Genomic DNA, 17,866 nt, shown 5'->3' with positions numbered 1-17,866 from the left:
TGAATTTCGTTATCTGTTATTTGGATCAATCCAATTGTGTATCCTTACAATATAACAACATCGGCATTCAACAATGGTCAGATTGGAGTTACACTCTGTTACACGGGAGTGTGGACATGAAGAAAGGGTCAATAGCCCTTATACTTGGTATCGACGAGGTCAAAAAAAAAATTCGCGTTTTTGACTAGGTCTTATTTTAAGGGAAGGGCTTACATTAAAATCATTTCTAAAATTCAGGCTAGGTCTTATTTTCGGGAAAACACGGTATACTTGAGTCGTTAGATTTTACAAAATTATTATTTAAAAAATTTTGGTCGCTGGAAAAAAGGTTGGGAAACACTGATATAGAGCTTCATTCAAAATAGATACAAAGAGTTTAGTCGTTTTTTATTTGGTTTTATTTTTTTATTATTTCAAAGTGAACAATTCAGTAACAAAAGTTCTTCATAAGTTCACAAGTTAATCACCTAAAATTGACAACGAAAAAATGAACGTGTTTTTGAATGTGAAATTACAACAAGAGAGGCAACATTGAAGCCAATACAATTGCTGCAAATTTTGCTTTGACGGATTCCGCACCTGCAAATAGTAAAATTCATGTTTAAAATTAACATCCTTAACATAAGAATAATATATGACTGGTACTCCTGTAGTATGCGAACCAAGATGGCGGACACCGTAACGTAGTATGTGTACCAGGTTAGGGCTAGGCCCTAATTTCAGGTACAAATACTACGGGAGTCACTTGGCTAGTCTCGTAACTCGTAATAGAACTAAAATAAGGAAAGTTGGAATAACATTATGGTATAACCCTAACCTGGTATTTCAATTAAGAGATTGGATTGCGAAATCTAGAAGAGGAAAAAAATTTAGTCCCATTAACTGCCGGTACACGTCACATATGGTTGCCCTAAAGCGGAATTCGTTATAGCAATACTTGATATTATAATAATCAACTCTAGGTTACTGATTAGGTAAGTCTGATACATTACGCCCATTTCTTACCCGCTGTAGTAGTTGGTTCTTCAGTTACGACAGTTTCTTCGCCACCTTCTTCCGCTTGAATTTCTACCTCGGCTGGCTCTGTGGCTGTGTTGTCTCCTACATCGACCTCCTCTTCCACGACAGGTTCTGGACTAGTAACGCTGCTATCAGTTGTTGTTGTCCCGTCATCATCTGGTTCTGGAGTTGTTATCGGGTTTGATAATGTACCACACACCAGCAATAAGAAGAAAAGCGCCTGAAATAGGTATTCGAATCTGTTAACAAATTGTTAGCTCAGTAATGCTAGAAAACAGTCCAAACAATCTCAACGTGTAGGGTTATCCAAGACGTTGAAGGGCATAAATAAATTATAACTCAAAGATTTTTGCGGTTAGCCGGTTACTAAGTTAAATTTTGACCTGAATCTGATTTTCAAAGTGTATAATAAGTTAATCATTCTTATGCACAGGCTACGCATCCCATTTCTTGCAGTCTCTACACAAAAGTAACAAATTACTTTCAAATATTGTGACCCGCAGTGTCGCACATAAGCATGATACAACAGTACCGGTATAAAATTTATTTGAACCAAACATTTGGTCAGGCAATAAATTTAGTTAGGATACACTGGTGGGCACTTGTGTTGAAGTAAAATAACAACCATTAATTACAGACTTGATATCCCTCAAAATGATTTTCTGCGAATATATTTCCCAAGCATGCAAAGATTCGAAGAAACTACTTTAGTAATGCCAATGACCGTCCAAAACTCGTTTGACCCATCCTGTTGGTTTCTAAAATAATGAAAAGCGCATAGAATACTTACATTTCTAATACAGGAATTCATAATTGTTAGGAGTGAGTTTCCTTGCTTTCGCGGTTATTTTAAATGTAAATTACTTTACACGCCTTAAACTTCGAAAAAAACGCTGCAATAAAACAAACCAACTGCAACCCGAAATTCTAATCCGAAAGAGTTTCTATGGCACCATCACATTTTTCAAAGCGCCATTGTGATAAATAGTTATTGTTATATGATCTCATAATAATTATTGTGACGTAAGAACCTTTTCCGTTGGTAATCAGAAGGTGGCGCAATTCGGCCGCATCGTCCATGTTCAACGACTGCCATAACATACATTTGCATGTTATCAATCACATTGAGACAGATAATCAAAGGGATCATGAGTTTTCTCGACTACGACATGAAATATGCGTTAGAACTAAATTCTGTAAAGCTTCCTTACTGGAAACATCGTCGAGTAGGTTGTCGAAACGTACCTGTGCAGAAATAGTAATACGGGTGAATACTATAGTGTATCAGTTCCTAATGATTGGATATGGCCAAATATTTCTCATACTAGCCTTTTTGCAAGTTAAAAATTAAATGCGCTACAAATGCCGATGATCAATTTTTTGGGCATTGTACGAGTAGTAAAACCTCGACCGAAGCTCTCATGGTGTCGCAGTAAGTTCAAATAGAAAAAGGTGTCTGATTTACCCCACATGTCCATTCTTCCCCACCCTACGTGCACTCAATATGCTTCTAGACAAAAAAGCACACTTAAAAACATTTCACACGGAGAAAAACTATCAAATAACGTGCTGACCAAAAATCGAAATGGGTGGAACATAAAACATGTACATGTCAAATCATGTACAAACACAATTGACTCTAGTGGGAATTTTGCTGCTGTAACGTTTTCAATATAAAATTGCAAACGAGGCCCACAAGAAGTTTCTACAACACGTAGCTCTGCAGCCACGTGCGGTCGATTTTTTTGTTTCGTTTTAATTGAATCTAGTGATGAAAATGTTCTTTCGCATAAAGCAGTAACGGGTTGAAAATACGCACAACAGTTTGATTACTTAGCGATGGGTATTCGTTACCAAGAAATATCTAAAATTATGTCAAGTAATTCTTTTTTTTAAATCCGGAAAAGCACGCAGAACAGAAAAAGCACGCGTGCCGATTTTCAGGTTTCTGAATCTTGCGAGATTTGTCGGAGCGCGACATGAATTGGAGCCGTAAAAGCGGAAAGTGAGATTGCTCGGCGCCAAGATGTCGCGAAAGATGGCGCCAAGCTGTCGCAAAAGGAATTGCGTAATGAACCAACGCAACCTTGTCTTGGGTAAAGCGATTAATACGGTATAAAAACAACAAAATTTCTCGCGGACCGGCAAAAAAGCTTCGCGGATCGGCGGTTGGGAACCACTGCTCTAAAACACATCCATCGCATTAAAGTTCGCTAAATAAATGACTTGAAAAACTTCGTGTTGTAATGAGTGTACCGTGATATTATTTAGTGCGTCGCAATCTCAAAAAGTTACAATTTCGTTTATTGTCCAATGGATTTTTTCTTTCATGCTATTTTCATTCATCCTTTCCAAATACTCACGCGTCACATGCAATCGGAATCGTTTCCCATTGCATATATATATATTACGACAGTTGAGGGGTTTCGCAAAAATGTCGTGCCCCATTTGTCCCACCTGTCACACCACGTGTCCCACTTGTTTCCATCAAAGTCACTATAGTCACTTTGGTTTCCATTATATATATTGTGATTATTGAAGTGCTTTCGTTTCGAGGTTAAAATTCGTCAGCGTGTAGTTTCATCAAAAATCATGCTTTGACTATAGATAAGCGCTCAATTACACGTTGATTCTGGATTTGGCCTAACAATCACAGGAAATGGTTACAAAGACCCCGCCATGTGGATCGAAATAGACGATAGAACGAACGAGTAATCGTAGTTAGCTTTCATTGATTTGCTTTCTTTGTGTCAAATAAATTTAAGGCCTGGGTGATAGGCGTTGATGAGATAATATTATTTTATCATCGTAAACAATACAAATGGAACTTATTCGTTAACGCTATATAAATGAAATGTTTCGTCTTTGCCAATTTGTATATTTATGGTTTAAAAAATACAGAAAATCGGCGGTTACCAATATTTGACGGCCTTGTTACATGCATACCGCTCCCTGCGCGCATAAGGGTGGCATAAAAATCCTATTGTCTCATCACACATTCCTATCTATATAATCAGAGATTTTTGTTATCAACTGATTTCAGATTTGTTTAGATCAAAATTTTTTAATAATATTCTTCTATTGTCTCGGTCGGAGGATATCGAAATTTAGGCACACTGTCGTAATTCGTCAAATTCCAATTGCATAATCTTTCAAAATCACAACAATAAAAATCTAGTTAAAATATATTTTAAGCGTTGTACGTAGTTTGAAACAGTGGTCGGCAATCATCGGGAAGCAGTGCAACATCACATTTCTATATCGGAAATAACAACAAAAGTTTTTCAACTCATTTTACTACAAAAGCGATTTGAAAAAGTGCAAATCACTCACATCTATTAAAAATTCCGATTTACAGAAGAATACATTGTTAAATTGGCGCTCCAGAATCGTGTGTACCAAAATGGCGGTAACTAATTTTCCGTCCTCTTTCATGATAGTTTCATTCATCATTCCCAAATCCTCATGCGAAGCCTCACGCGTCACATGCAATCGAAATCATTTCTTCAATCTGGTATTGTAACTTTATGGATTTTGTGCTTTTGGTAGTCTGAAAATGACCTGAAGGGCAAGTAGGTGATATTAGGCTCTTCCGGTTTAATCGTGCATTTGCTCTTGCGAGACTGGGAATTGAATACCTCGTTTCACGCGATTGCTCATTCGATGCATATACAAAACAAGAGATGAGAGGCATCAATACACTTCTGAGTGTAAGCAGCATGGTTTTTCAAAGTTTCAGTTGAGTAATCGCGTCATAGGAGGCAACATTATATTCTGTGGCTATCACGATTCGTGAATACAAAAATGAATGTGGCAATTTTAAATACGAATTTGCATGAGCGCTCTACTTTTTGCTGTGAATCAACACAGTCAGGCCATAGATATTTCAAGAGATGGAGACAAGAAAGATTTTGTGGAAATGTGAGATAAGTAAGATAATAAAAAAAAGACGAAGCTGTAAAATTTTCATTGCATTTTATAATAACTTACCAAATGTTGGACTAGTGCCTAAACCATTGACATCAATTACGTTTACATCGCGGGTTATTTTTCGTCGCGTTAAAAAAGTAATATTATCTGCATTGAAAATGCGTAACTTTTGGAATTCGGTCAACGCCAAATATAGCAACTCTGCTATCAGCATTTCGCAAATGCGATATTATTATTAATACAATCTGATCAGACCGCCGTCGGGTGCGGACGTGAAATATCGACGGTGGAATACTGGAGTAAGAAATAGTTGAATGAAAACCTGAAAAGCCGGACGAATATAAACCCTACTGAAAAGATACTTACAAACCTAAATCAAAACGATGCTGTTGGATACAGTACCGATGGAATAAGGATGTGCCAGGGCGTGAAATGACCTTGCCATATTTTACTTCGTTTGTTGTTGTTTTCTTTTATGGTGCTTTTATTATTGTTGTTTATCGTCCGGTAGACTATTAGTCGAGTGCGTTTGTAATCAAATTAATTTCATCACATATATTGCACAGCTTGTTTGTTTGTTGTATTCTACAATTCTCATTATTTCCTTGTACAGATATAGTAGAAAATCACACTTCATGGTAAAACTCCACAACCACACCCAAGTATTTACGCCCGAATTATCTTTCGAGTCTCTCTTTTTTTTTTAAATTTACTTCAATGTGTTGTTTGCTGTTTGGGGTAAGTGGGCTCGTGCATTTTCCGTACATTTGTTTGTTTTGCCATGTATTGTTTGGAAAATCGAAATAAACACTTATACTTAACACTTACTTACAATGCTACACCGTTTTTTTATACCATAGAATTGGGTAACTAATTTTTAGAAAGCTTGCTGTTTATAAATGATCATTTAAAATTGATTTAAAAAATACATCAAAAGTGCACATTGTTAAATATATTTCATTGTTGGCGGTATGGGAATTTTCTCGAAAAATACCAAAGTTTCGGGTCACAACTGGGTATGGCGAAATTGAGTCCGGATTCGATTACAGAATAGAATCTTCGCGGAATCGACTAGAATCGATTCCAATGCATAGGAATCGATTCTCGAGATTAAAACTCGGATTGCAAACAATGTGTAACGTTTTGTGGGAATTCTTTCACATATATGTATAAACTGCTTTACTGCTATGTTGAGTTGCTACGGCACCGCAAACTTCACTATATATATATTTCGCTAGGAAATTTTTACCTCGATTTTTTTCTAAAATCTCTGTGGGTTCTGAGGGATTCGTTTTTTTTTTGTGCGATTTTGTCTCCTGTGAAAGATTACTACTTAGTTTGGCCTTCTTGTTCTTCCATATATTTGAACTTCGCTGTCTTGTTTGATTTCATATGGTTTTGCTTATGTGGGTATGTTTTCTCGGTAAGATATGTCGAGGAATCGAGATTCGAAATTGAGAATCGGAATCGAAAATTTAGGAATCGGATAAGAATCGAATACTTGTAATTATTCATACTTAGCATCCTTAGTCACAACCTGTTCTTTCGTACTTGAAGACTTAGTATTAGTAAGTCTGTTATGTCACAATCATGTTGTCATTATCTTGTCATATGATTCACTTTTCGCTCTATTTATTTCATGTATTACAAATCCCTGACATTACTAAATTTGTTATGTGTCGATTATTTTACCAGCATGCGATTCGCCAATCTAACTATAGTTCGACAATAATAGATAAAAATGGAAAAAGTTTCTGCAACGGTCATCGAATTACATGACGCGGTGCAAAGATTTGTGAGATTTGGTTTGGTCGACCAAAAGTTTGTGCAAAAGGATCCGTTTATATATTTTGATCATTTTAATATTTCAGCACCTACCGTTTTTGCGAATCATCCTCACAGCGGATTTGAGTCCGTCACTTATGTTGTTCAAGGCGAACTTTTCCACGGTGACAACGCTGGAAACAAAAACGTTCTGGGACCCGGCGGAATTCAAAATATGTGCGCAGGAGGTGGTATAATACACAGAGAAATACCCATTGGGGTTGCAAACGGCCTTAATTTGTGGGTGAACTTACCACATGATAAAAAACGAATTCCATGTGATTTTCAGGTTTCTAGGAAGGTTCAAATACCTACTTTACAAAATGAGGGCGCAACAGTGAGAGTGCTTATGGGAAACTCACTAGGAATGAGATCAAGAATACAAACGCAGCAGCCAACAGTAATGTTAGATATCATGTTGAATTCGGGGTCTTCGCATACTCAGCCAATCGATAGAACATGGACCACTTTCATTTACACGATGCAAGGTACTATTGTAGTCGGAGCGGTTACGATCAAAACAAGACATACTGCTGATATCTCTGGTGGAGACTTTATCAAGTTCGAAAATGAAACCGAAGATAAAAAGCCTGCCAGATTTTTCTTCTTTTCCGGCATTCCATTAAAAGAATCTATGTATATTCATTCCAAAGGTAACCATGCATATGTGATGGAAAGTAAAGACGCTGCTTTAGAAATGGAAAAGTTATACAATAAACGAGTGGATGGATTTGAAGAATAAGACATTGTCCAATTAACTTTGAACGAGTTATTTACTTGGAAACCAAATCAAGTACAAACATTGGACCAAATCAGATGTCCAGAAAATTAAACCCTTATGATGAATATGTATATTCTAAACACTGGGCTGTACTGTTAGTAATTTAGAAACAACCGGGACGTTCCAAAATACGCAAAACGCGCGATATACAAGTAACACTGTATGCATTGAAAATATTGGAATTCTGTTAACGCCAAATAAGTATATATATATATATACCAATCGCAAATGAGGTAAAATGTGCTATATTATCACTAACAAGAGAGTTATGACCAACTATATGAACACGAAAAAGTTCTAAACTAAAGGAAAATACAAGCTTTAACCACTGAAAATTCCAAAGCAATTGGTTCAGTAGTTAAAGATAAAAGCGGTTTTTTCATAACGATAAGAAGAAACATACCAAGAACAACATAATAACAAAACGATTCATAGGTCCAATTCATGTCCATATATATAATACAATAATAATATACGTGAGCAACAAATGGTATTGCTTGGCACATGCTTGTTTTTGTTTTATTTCGAAGAATGGGGTTAGCTAATTCTTAAAAAGCTTGCTGGTAGTCGCCAATAATCATTTGATATTGATTTGAAAATATATATCAACATTGAGCAAGTGCGCATTATCATACTTCATTGTTGGCGGTATGGGAATTTTCTCGAAAAAGGACAAAGTTTTAAGTCACAAACGGTTCTTTCGAACTTGAAGACTAAGTGTTGTTAAGTCTGTTACACCAGGGAACGGACGTAGGGGATGGCCATAAGGGGAGCCGCCCCGGGCAGAACGTTGAAGGCGGCAGCAGATCCAAGCTGTAGAGTTCGCGTTATAAGTTGGATTTTAGATATGTGAAATTGTTGCTTAGTTTGATGATTTATTTAATAATACAAACATCCCACTCTTACTCGTCTTTTCATTGATTCATGATCATGTATACCAACATCTACAATTTGTTTATTCCCATATTATTTTTGAAGTGAGGTATAAGCGCATCGTTTTCTGGCACTGGGCTGCAGAAAAGTTCGGCATGCCCCGTGTTGCGTCACAAGTGTGTCGGCATGTATTATGAGTTTGCTCAACTAATTTTTTTCATCTATGTCCAAAAGAAAATATATAATGTATTGATGATCAATAATATCAATTGATCTATGATTAATAAGGCACGTGGTATTTCATATGTGTCATTATTGTCACATAAATTTTGAAGCACGGTTCGATCAGGTCACGACTATGATATATCATTAAAACATAATTTATATGTGCCGTAAGTTTTCAGTAACATGCCTTAATTTGTATATTACATGCAACATACATTTGATGATTATAGTCAGCAGTGTTTCTACTCACTTCAGTTATTGAACAAAAAGAGCTCAAGTCAGCCTTCAATCATCATGTGCATGTAATTCAATCATTCTAATCATTCCCGTTTGATACGCAACGGTGATGCATGAAGATTATTCATATGTTCAGTTTCAGTTAGTGTAGGAAGTGTGAAAGACACAGCGATTTACATGTTTATACTGGCTTTGGATATGATGTAGTTACTTTGACGTGAAATCCTTTTCTTTTTTTGGAATATCCAATAAAAAAATTACGTTGCAATTGTGCGATTACTCAACTTGTATTTAATAGTATTGTTTCAATTTTGCCTGAAAAACAAAAAAAACTGTACGACTTTGATATTTCAAATGATTCGTTTATAATAGATATTATATATATTGATCATAATTTTTCACAAAGAACTGGGTCTGCTTATAATGAGCTTAATTATGATTATGTTTAGGATAAAAAGTGCAAAAACAATGGAGTAAGAGGAGATTTCAAGCTGTTGATGCTTACTGAAGCACGAGCAAAAATAACTTATCTTGAACAAAAAGAATAGATAGAGGGTTACTTTGGGAAATGGGGTAAAATAGTTCAAGTAATAATCTAACCGTATGTAATGAATCTTAGAAATGATGATTTGGTCAGGTCATCTTTTGAATCATCTTTAATCAACTTTTGGCTCGACAATTTAGTTTAAGCCTTGTAGTCAAGGCATACCGATTCCTCGGCCCCAGATTCCTATTTTTGCAAGACCTGTACAGGATTCATGTATCGTATTACGAAGCTCCGACATTACTAAATTTGTTATGCGTCGATTATTTTACCAGCACGCGTTTAGCCAATCAATTGACAATAAATAGTTAAAAATGGATCAAGTTGCTGCAACGGTCACCAAAGTTTATGACGCAGTGCAAAGATTCGTGAGATTTGGTTTGGTCGACCAAAAGTTCGTGCAAAAGGATCCGTTTATATTTTTTGATCATTTTAATCTTCTAGCGCCTACCGTTTTTGCGAATCATCCTCACACCGGATTTGAATCCGTTACTTTTGTTGTTCAAGGCGAACTCTTTCACGGTGACAACGCTGGAAACAAAAACGTTCTGGGACCCGACGGAATTCAAAATATGTGCGCAGCTGGTGGTATAATACACAGAGAAATGCCCGTTGGGGTTGCAAACGGCCTTAATTTATGGGTAAATTTACCACATGATAAAAAGAGAACTCCGTGTGATTTTCAAGTTTCTAGGAAGGCTCAAACACCTACTTTACAAAATGAGGGCGCAACAGTGAGAGTGCTAATGGGAAACTCACTAGGAATGAAATCAAGAGTACAAACGCAGCAGCCAACAGTAATGTTAGATATCACGTTGAATTCGGGGTCTTCGCATACTCAGCCAATCGATAGAACATGGACCACTTTCATTTACACAATGCAAGGTACTATCGTAGTCGGAGGGGTTACGATCAAAGCAAGACATACTGGTGATATCTCTGGTGGAGACTTTATCAAGTTCGAAAATAAAACCAAAGACAAAAAGCCTGCAAGATTTTTCTTCTTTTCCGGCATTCCATTGAAAGAATCTATGTATATTCATTCCAAAGGAAGTCATGCATATGTGATGGAAAGTAAAGACGCTGCTTTAGAAATGGAAAAGTTATACAATAAACGAGTGGATGGATTTGAAGAATAGTCTTGTCCAGTTAACATTGAACAAGTTATTTACTTTGGAACCAAATCAAGCACAAACATTGGATCAAATCAGATGCCCAGACAAATAAACCCTTATGAAAAATATTTATATTCTAAATACTGGGTTGTACTGTAATTTAGAAACCATCAAAGACGTTCTAGAATAAGAAGAACTCCTAAAATTTACATAAGTCCTTTCGAAATGTGTATATTATATATGTAATTGAGCACAGTTCACTCTTCATGTTATGTTTAACATTTCAAATTCAATGCTGTATAAAAAATACATAATTAACAGATCACTGACCGGCTAATTTGCTCACAAAGAAATATTGAGGAAGAAATAGGTATTCAGTACATTTATTGAAGGTGTCACAGAGAATTTCATCAATATCAAATTCCATTTATTTTATTTATATAAAATTATTATAATCTTGATAGCATCTTTTGAATTTTACCAAATCGATGTAATATTAAATTCCATCATTTGAATTTTATGAATAAGTATTTGCAGAGATGTCATTTTATGCGTTCCCGTCCACGCATACGTCTGTTTGTCTGTCGCATTGTAATCCCATCTCGCAATGGCAATGAAAAACCTCGGTGTCCAACATATCCTACAAAATAATTTTTTTTATGGATTATTCTGCGATTTATAAATTCCGTCACGTGAGCGCTGCGTGCTCAAGAAAGTTAATGCTACTTTCTTGATTTGTTTTTTACCCATCAAATCTTACAAATGGCTACCTAATAAAAATAAAATAAATTCGAAATTGGTACAGATTTAAGAGGAACTTTAGAAAAGAACTTTCTTATTGAAGTCAGGTCATGCAGGTTGATAATCGTGCAGGAAGTCTATCAGCAAATGAGATTATATATATCCTGATTGATTACTGGTCACGTACGTTGTTGAATGATAGCCCAATTATATTTAGAAATATATGCATTACTATTATCTTATTAAAGATGCAACTTGTAAACAGATGTTCAAAAAATACGTTTGAAAGGTCACTTTCTTAAATCTAGGAACGAGCTAAAAACTTCAATGCTGAGTACTTGAAATTGGGCCAGAATCACCAGCTTCGCCTTCCGGATTTCAAGTCGAATCCGGGTTTTAAAATTTTTCTGCTGTTTGCGTGAAGTTCGAGAAAACGATATAAACCCGAGACAATAAAATCTTCAGGTCTGACTACCCATTTTTGTTGTTGCTAGACATCGATTAAACTATTCCGGTACTCACGTCTCTTGTACATTGAGCACCTTCCTTGCTAAGACTTGAACATCGAAGTACGACTCCGTTCCTTTTGCAGCATCCACTCAAACACTGACTTCCAAAAGCACATATTTCTCCGTTTTCCTAGAAAAACAGGTGCAGTATTACCGCGTCCTGCACGGGTGGGTTACAAATACGTCAAATTAGCACAAATAAATAGTACTTACTAAATTGATTACTAAATTTTTCTCTACTGAGCATGTCACCAATGCTAAACAGCAGTAGAACAATATAATTCTGAGAAACATTTTTGATCAAGAGATGGCGGCAGAAAAGTTACAATTAGGTTACAAAAATGACAACTGCAATAATTACAACTAGGTTGGTATTTAGCTAGAATGGAAATGCAGTTCAAATGCACAATGTAAATGATATAAAGTAAGTACTGCTACGATCACTCACTCCGCGTTCTTAGTGAAACTAGTTTATGAAAGAAATTATCTTTTTGTACTCAAATTCGTGTAGTAATTCTGTGGAATATTTAAGTTTTGACTTAAACTCCACTGAAACTTGAAATCACCCGGGGATAAATTTCAATAAAACAGTGCAGGTGTGGCAAACGACTGCGTACTTCCGTACTTGTTACTGCTCTAGCTGTCAACTGAATTAAAATGTGCTTATTTTATATAATCGAGCTCAAATATTTACCATTTGATGTGAGTTATAACGTGTATAAGTGTACATAAAGGCGAACGAGGGCTAGAAATTCACTTACTTTATAACTGTGGAATAGGAACAGGTTTTTCTTTTACCTAATCGTATTTCATTTAAGCATATATATCAGTAGCATCTCCCAAATATGGGTAAGCTAAATCGTACCGTGCGTTTTATCGTTGAGACCAACTTCTCACTCGTCACTCTCTGGACCGAATCATTTCGATTTGAGCAAAATAACTTTCCGTTTGACAAATTATATATATCTTTACTATCGTCACTGAGCGGCAGATGTTCGTTTCCCACTTTTTGTATTACGTCTTGCGTAACTGATATATGTTGTCTCCCTTTATTGAAGTTGAAAATTATTGGAAGTGTTTGCCACAAGTGTTTACTATAATGTAAATGCTTATTATAACTCAACGTGTATTATTTATAGGAAATATTCAAGGTCAACATGTTTGCAGGCTGTTTGTACAATAGAGTATTATGGCGGTGTTGTTATAAGTTGGGTTGTTTTGGATATCAGTTATTCTACTATCCAAATATTTGGTTTATTTGTGATCATACTGTTCGATCAACCGAATATTTTTATTTAAGGGTTGGCATTGATATATGATCGAATTTGAAAATCGGAAGTCTGAACGGGGTTGACTAAATAACACGCATTCTCGGATGGTGATGGGAGCCTTGGGACAGTGCTTCCGAACCTTTTCACGAAATTCCTACTTTTGCATAGTAGAAACTCTTTATTCCTGTCTCACTATAAATAAAAACTACTTTATTTATTAGATTTTTAATGAATCCTAGGTATCCAGAATGAATACCTCGGAATGAATGAAGCTAGTGTTATGCGCAAGTCGCATCCCCGTTTTTTGTTTAAAGTTTAAGTAGTTTATAATGTGTGCTAATATAAATTATAAAGAATATTAGATACTGCAGAAAATACAAAGTAAAAGTACCCCCCAAAAACGACAAAATTTCTCTTCGAGGATAAATTTCTCCCAGACTTGGAAACGTGGCTTCAAGCGAACAGTCGTTGCAAGATCCTCCTTGCGGCGAATCCCTGCTTGCATAAAACCGTGTTAGCTTCTGGGAAATTTAATCTAACGGGATTAACTATCTAACGGGATAAACAAATTTCCCACGATTGTCTATGTAAAAAAGTGCAAATACTATGATCTCCAGCAACAAATATTAAAAAAAAATTCCTTTATTCGAAGAGTGAATATAGCATGCCCGAAAAAGAAATGCGAAATAAATAGAAAAGCGACTTGTTGATAAATTAAATATCACAAACATTGCAATTCGTACTTATCGCGTACGTACTCATGCAGCAGCAACCGAAAGAACACGAAATCAATTTTACAAGATCGATAATGAATTTCCAGGACAATTAAATCGGTAGCGTGGGATTGTCTGTAAAAGATGCACATGTGCTATTTCGAAAACAGTATTCCATTATCGTTTCATATATTGGAGTGGCGGGGTATTTATTAAGAATGTATTGATAGAGAGACATGACGAAGCCTTAAACGGTGTGTATCATTTGGCATTGAATAAATAAAAATATTTTTATTTTGGGCTTCAGTATATCCTATCTTTGAACGGATACTTGTGCGAAGTTTTTTTGAATTTGAGGCTTGAATACACTTCGTGGAAATAAACGAAACCAATGCCTTGTCCAAGTTATTGGAAATTTTAAATAATTATGGACATGAAAATTTTGAACGCAATTATTTTATGTTAACGGAATATTCTTAGAAAAATAAAATTTTGCAAGTGGAGTGGCTGTACTTGTTACCAAAATGAAAGAAAACTGTAAAAAATTAACCGAATTTCAAGCAAGTGTCGGTGTTATTATTTTTGTGAAAAGTAAGAAAATTTGTGCCTCATTATAGTTTATATAGATAGGCCTATATTGTGAACAGAATATCTCATGTCTTCCCTAAAGCAGTGCACAGGAAAACTGATCCTCATCCGTATCGGTTTGGGGCATTTCATACGAAATACGGTGGTTTTCAATTGCTTCTTCGTAAATTATTCTCCGTTTTGCTGATGTCACTGGGTGCAGGGGTGCATAGGTTTTCCCATTACTAGAATTAAAACAACGATTAGTCAGAGATAGATCATGCTTTTGCTTGTGGGGAAATGCGAACTCACGTGTAATTTTCAAGCTCGATTAATTAAATCCTTTAGCATATAGTGCGCTATCTAGTACCTCCGTAGTATGTGAACCAAGATGGCGAACACCGGAACGTAGTATGTGTACCAGACTAGAGTTAGGCCATAATTTGATTCCAATTTCCCTTTTTTTAGTTCTATTACGAGTTCGGGGATTAGCCGAGTGACTCCCGTAGTATTTGTACCTGAAATTATGGCCTAACCCTAATCTGGTACACATGCTAAGTTCCGGTGTCCGCCATCTTAGTTCACATACTACAAGCAAATATTGTCTAGCTAGGTGTTCAAAAGTTTGTTCACTTTAATACCTGGTATAAAATTAACGCAATGGATAGCTAGCGACATACGTGTATTTGATTGGGGAAGCAGGCGTTTCAGATTCAATTCCAGAATCTTCTGAAACAATTAAGCTGTCAACATGTTTGTCAGGAATTTCCGTATGATTTTTCGCAGTGATTGAAAGGAAATCTTTCCGGCACTGCTTTTCAGAAACCTGCTTTAGAAAAAAATGGTTGCAGAAAAAGCAGTAGTGAAACAGATTAGATATAAGCTAATTTAAATCATCAATATAAAAATTTGAGTTTCGAATTTGAAATCAAACTCATGTCTGTCCAATTTGCCAAAATACATATATATGTATTCTACTTTTTCTCATTAAAAATTAGTTCACCATAATCGCCGTGGATCTGACGTAGAACAGCGTTCCCTCGAGGGAATATTTGTGACGTTTTAACTATAAACTATGAAATTTTAAGCTTTTCATTTCTTTAACTATGTTGGGTAAAAATCTATATAAATGCAACTTTTGAACAAAACAATCACATACATTCTGAGGCCTTTTTCTTTTTCTGATGGAATTGAAGTTTTTCTGTCTGCGTCGTAGTTGAATAGACCATTTATGTAGATCCTCTGGTGTAACACCAAATATTATTTCCAATAGTTGAAGATGCTGTTATAAGAAATATAATAGGCTTCTATATTTTATCTTGAGAAACTCAATCGTCGTACCAAGGCTTAACTATAACATTTTCTAGGTATGTCGTGAAACTTCTTTCAAGCTCATGCGGGGATCACTGTTCTGCGACTTAGACAGGATTTGTTGTGAAGAGAGAGAATGTTGCATGGAGAGTTTAATCGGATGGGTACCCCTATGGTTTTCTGAAGATTTTGATAATACTTTGTTTCACGCACATTCAGCACAGCTGCTTACCTCCAATGTGAATCCCGAGCACATTTTGCGAAGTGTTTCCAAAGCTCTTTTCTCGAGCGGAGGCAATTCTGCAACCTTTCTTTTTTTTCTCATCCCATCTATGCTATCACAGTCATTGACTGAAACGAGGCGATAATGACAATCTATTCCCATAATTTCCAGCCATACCATTGCTTTCAATGAAAAATCTTTGACATCTTGCATGCATGCCTACAATTGAAACATTATTGAATAAGGTTGATATGTTCGATTTACAAATTGTTTCAGCCAGAAGGCTTTATTATTTGTTTTTTCGGATTCGACACAAATTAATATAAGATTTGGTATAATTTTTTAATTAAGACCAAAACATTTGACTGGATACTATTAATATTGCGGTGGCATATTAGTTATTTAGCCTACCTGCCTAGCACAAGCAGTGAGTAGACTACTCTTTGTTAATGGTAGAATACGATATTACCCGGTAGAATAAGAGCCATTCTGGTGGAAGCTAGATATCTAAACCACGTGTCATATCGTCAGATGGGCCATAAAAATACGCGAAGTAGTGAGCATTGTTAAAATTTATTACTGTTAATAAAATTACCTCAGTTCCAAGTTCAAATTTACTTATTGTTGATACTTTGATATTTTCGCCAAACATTTCACACATGACACTTGCAAGTTGTTTTTGAGAAATACCTAAAGAAAAAATCGTCATTTTCCAAGTTACTAACATACAAAGAAAACAAGAAACGCGGAAAGATTTGTAAACAAGTAAAAGAATCCAATCAGACTCCAAATTCCATGACAATGGTTATATCTATTGGTTTAATTATACTCAAATTTGATATAATAGAAAAATGCTTTTTCTCACCTGCAAAAAATCTATATAACTTTAGAAGTAAAGCTACTTTTCTCCCGCTTACTATTACTGCAGTCGACATTTTCATAAGATGGCGAGTGGAAGAACGTTCGTAATTTCCAATAATAATACCGAAAACAGACTCAATTGATAGCAAACACTAAGCAACAATTCACGAGAATTTTTTTTAGCCTAGAAATAACTTCGTGAGGCAAGAACCCCCACAGTACCGCACGATAAGCAATGGCGGATAATTTTAGCGGAGCATTCACCTAACCGCGTGCGGTTACCGGTATAAGTATTTTAATTAAATACTTCCTTATGAGTTATTACTCCAACTCCAATACTATAACCTCCGAGTTATAGGTCATACATATATATATGTAAACTATATAAATGTTTGTGTTTTTCTGCGCTTTCGTCTTCAACTTTGTACATTAAAACTCCCCCTCAAAATACTATCTAATTCTCATAAACCCCGTATTCATTTACCCGTACCAAAACGTTTACTACACAAGGCCTGGTAGAACGAGGGATCTCGAATTTAAGTAATCGTTCCAATGATGTATAATGACAAAACTACTTAATACTTGTAAACACAGAGGAAACTTGTTAGCCACATAATTTCCTGATAACCTAGATCGAGCGTACCTTTACAAAGCCAAACGAAAACGATCGCTCATGCACTTTCTCGCGTTTAGGTTGTGTTGTAGATCGCGCAACAAATAGGGCGCGAAACTTGATTCATTTTTGCGAGAGTGCTGATTACAAATAAGCGCTGCACTGTCTCACGAAGTTTTGTTAGCGGTGATTCCTAGTAGGAGTTGACTACGAAAGAAATTAGGAATCATTTGAACTGACAAAAAAGAGATAATTACTTATGGTTGTGGAAAAAGAGCAAAAAATTAAGTCGCGTTCACATAAATATTCTCTAAATGTTACACCTCATCAGCAGCTGAACACCCCCACCCTCTTAAAAATTTTCGGAAAACCGAAAAAGTCGCCAATAACGGTATCTCGCTGCACATCTTGTGCCACTGTGCGTCAACTGTAAAAGAACCTGCAACTCAAACTTACGACTGAAAATAAGAGAGTAAATACTAATACTGAAAAGAGTTTTATAAAATAT

The 17,866-nt window shown here is 35.8% G+C and overlaps 4 protein-coding genes across 6 annotated transcripts; 2 read left to right on the top strand and 2 right to left on the bottom strand.

Annotated features, from left to right (window-relative positions):
- Window positions 1-370: 370 nt before the first annotated feature.
- On the bottom strand, window positions 371-1,970 carry LOC120342827 (uncharacterized). The gene is made up of 3 exons (XM_039411815.2): window positions 1,811-1,970; window positions 1,006-1,240; window positions 371-579 (listed from the first exon to the last, which is right to left on the bottom strand). Exons 1-3 carry the CDS (start codon window positions 1,829-1,831, stop codon window positions 512-514), a joined length of 324 nt encoding a protein of 107 aa, XP_039267749.2. The 5' UTR covers window positions 1,832-1,970; the 3' UTR covers window positions 371-511.
- Window positions 1,971-6,691: 4,721 nt separating this feature from the next.
- Window positions 6,692-7,516, top strand: LOC120341752 (pirin-like). Its single transcript, XM_039410314.2, has one exon. The coding sequence runs from the start codon at window positions 6,692-6,694 to the stop codon at window positions 7,514-7,516; it is 825 nt and encodes a 274-aa protein (XP_039266248.2).
- A 2,232-nt stretch (window positions 7,517-9,748) lies between these two features.
- LOC120341753 (pirin-like) lies at window positions 9,749-10,573 on the top strand. Its single transcript, XM_039410315.1, has one exon. The coding sequence runs from the start codon at window positions 9,749-9,751 to the stop codon at window positions 10,571-10,573; it is 825 nt and encodes a 274-aa protein (XP_039266249.1).
- A 3,123-nt stretch (window positions 10,574-13,696) lies between these two features.
- On the bottom strand, window positions 13,697-17,436 carry LOC120342812 (uncharacterized). 3 transcript variants are annotated; one of them, XM_039411795.2, is made up of 6 exons: window positions 16,750-17,431; window positions 16,480-16,574; window positions 15,894-16,103; window positions 15,510-15,632; window positions 15,031-15,179; window positions 13,697-14,595 (listed from the first exon to the last, which is right to left on the bottom strand). In XM_039411795.2, the coding sequence occupies exons 1-6, from the start codon at window positions 16,823-16,825 to the stop codon at window positions 14,448-14,450; spliced, it is 801 nt and encodes a 266-aa protein (XP_039267729.2). In that variant the 5' UTR covers window positions 16,826-17,431; the 3' UTR covers window positions 13,697-14,447. The 3 variants fall into 3 exon arrangements, with proteins under 3 accessions (XP_039267729.2, XP_039267730.2, XP_039267731.2); XM_039411796.2 differs by having other exon boundaries at window positions 15,031-15,176; window positions 16,750-17,424; XM_039411797.2 differs by having other exon boundaries at window positions 14,458-14,595; window positions 14,992-15,179; window positions 16,750-17,436.
- Between the last annotated feature and the right edge of the window lie 430 nt (window positions 17,437-17,866).

The sequence above is a fragment of the Styela clava genome, chromosome 3 (genome assembly GCF_964204865.1).
Source record: "Styela clava chromosome 3, kaStyClav1.hap1.2, whole genome shotgun sequence".
In the NCBI taxonomy this organism is placed as follows: Eukaryota; Metazoa; Chordata; class Ascidiacea; order Stolidobranchia; family Styelidae; genus Styela; species Styela clava.
This window is presented reverse-complemented; position numbering and strand designations above follow the sequence as displayed.

What these genes read in the sequence shown, in the direction of transcription:
- LOC120342827 (XM_039411815.2), bottom strand. Translation starts at nt 1,831, where the DNA reads ATGAATTCCTGTATTAGAAAT. An exon ending in TGAATTCCTGTATTAGAAAT is followed by an intron (nt 1,241 to 1,810) that starts GTAAGTATTCTA and finishes TACCTATTTCAG; the next exon opens with GCGCTTTTCTTCTTATTGCT. An exon ending in AGAACCAACTACTACAGCGG is followed by an intron (nt 580 to 1,005) that starts GTAAGAAATGGG and finishes TACTATTTGCAG; the next exon opens with GTGCGGAATCCGTCAAAGCA.
- LOC120341752 (XM_039410314.2), top strand. Translation starts at nt 6,692, where the DNA reads ATGGAAAAAGTTTCTGCAACGGTCATCGAATTACATGACGCGGTGCAA.
- LOC120341753 (XM_039410315.1), top strand. Translation starts at nt 9,749, where the DNA reads ATGGATCAAGTTGCTGCAACGGTCACCAAAGTTTATGACGCAGTGCAA.
- LOC120342812 (XM_039411795.2), bottom strand. Translation starts at nt 16,825, where the DNA reads ATGAAAATGTCGACTGCAGTAATAGTAAGCGGGAGAAAAGTAGCTTTA. An exon ending in AATTTGAACTTGGAACTGAG is followed by an intron (nt 16,104 to 16,479) that starts GTAATTTTATTA and finishes TTTCAATTGTAG; the next exon opens with GCATGCATGCAAGATGTCAA. An exon ending in GCTTCCCCAATCAAATACAC is followed by an intron (nt 14,596 to 15,030) that starts GTATGTCGCTAG and finishes TTTTAATTCTAG; the next exon opens with TAATGGGAAAACCTATGCAC.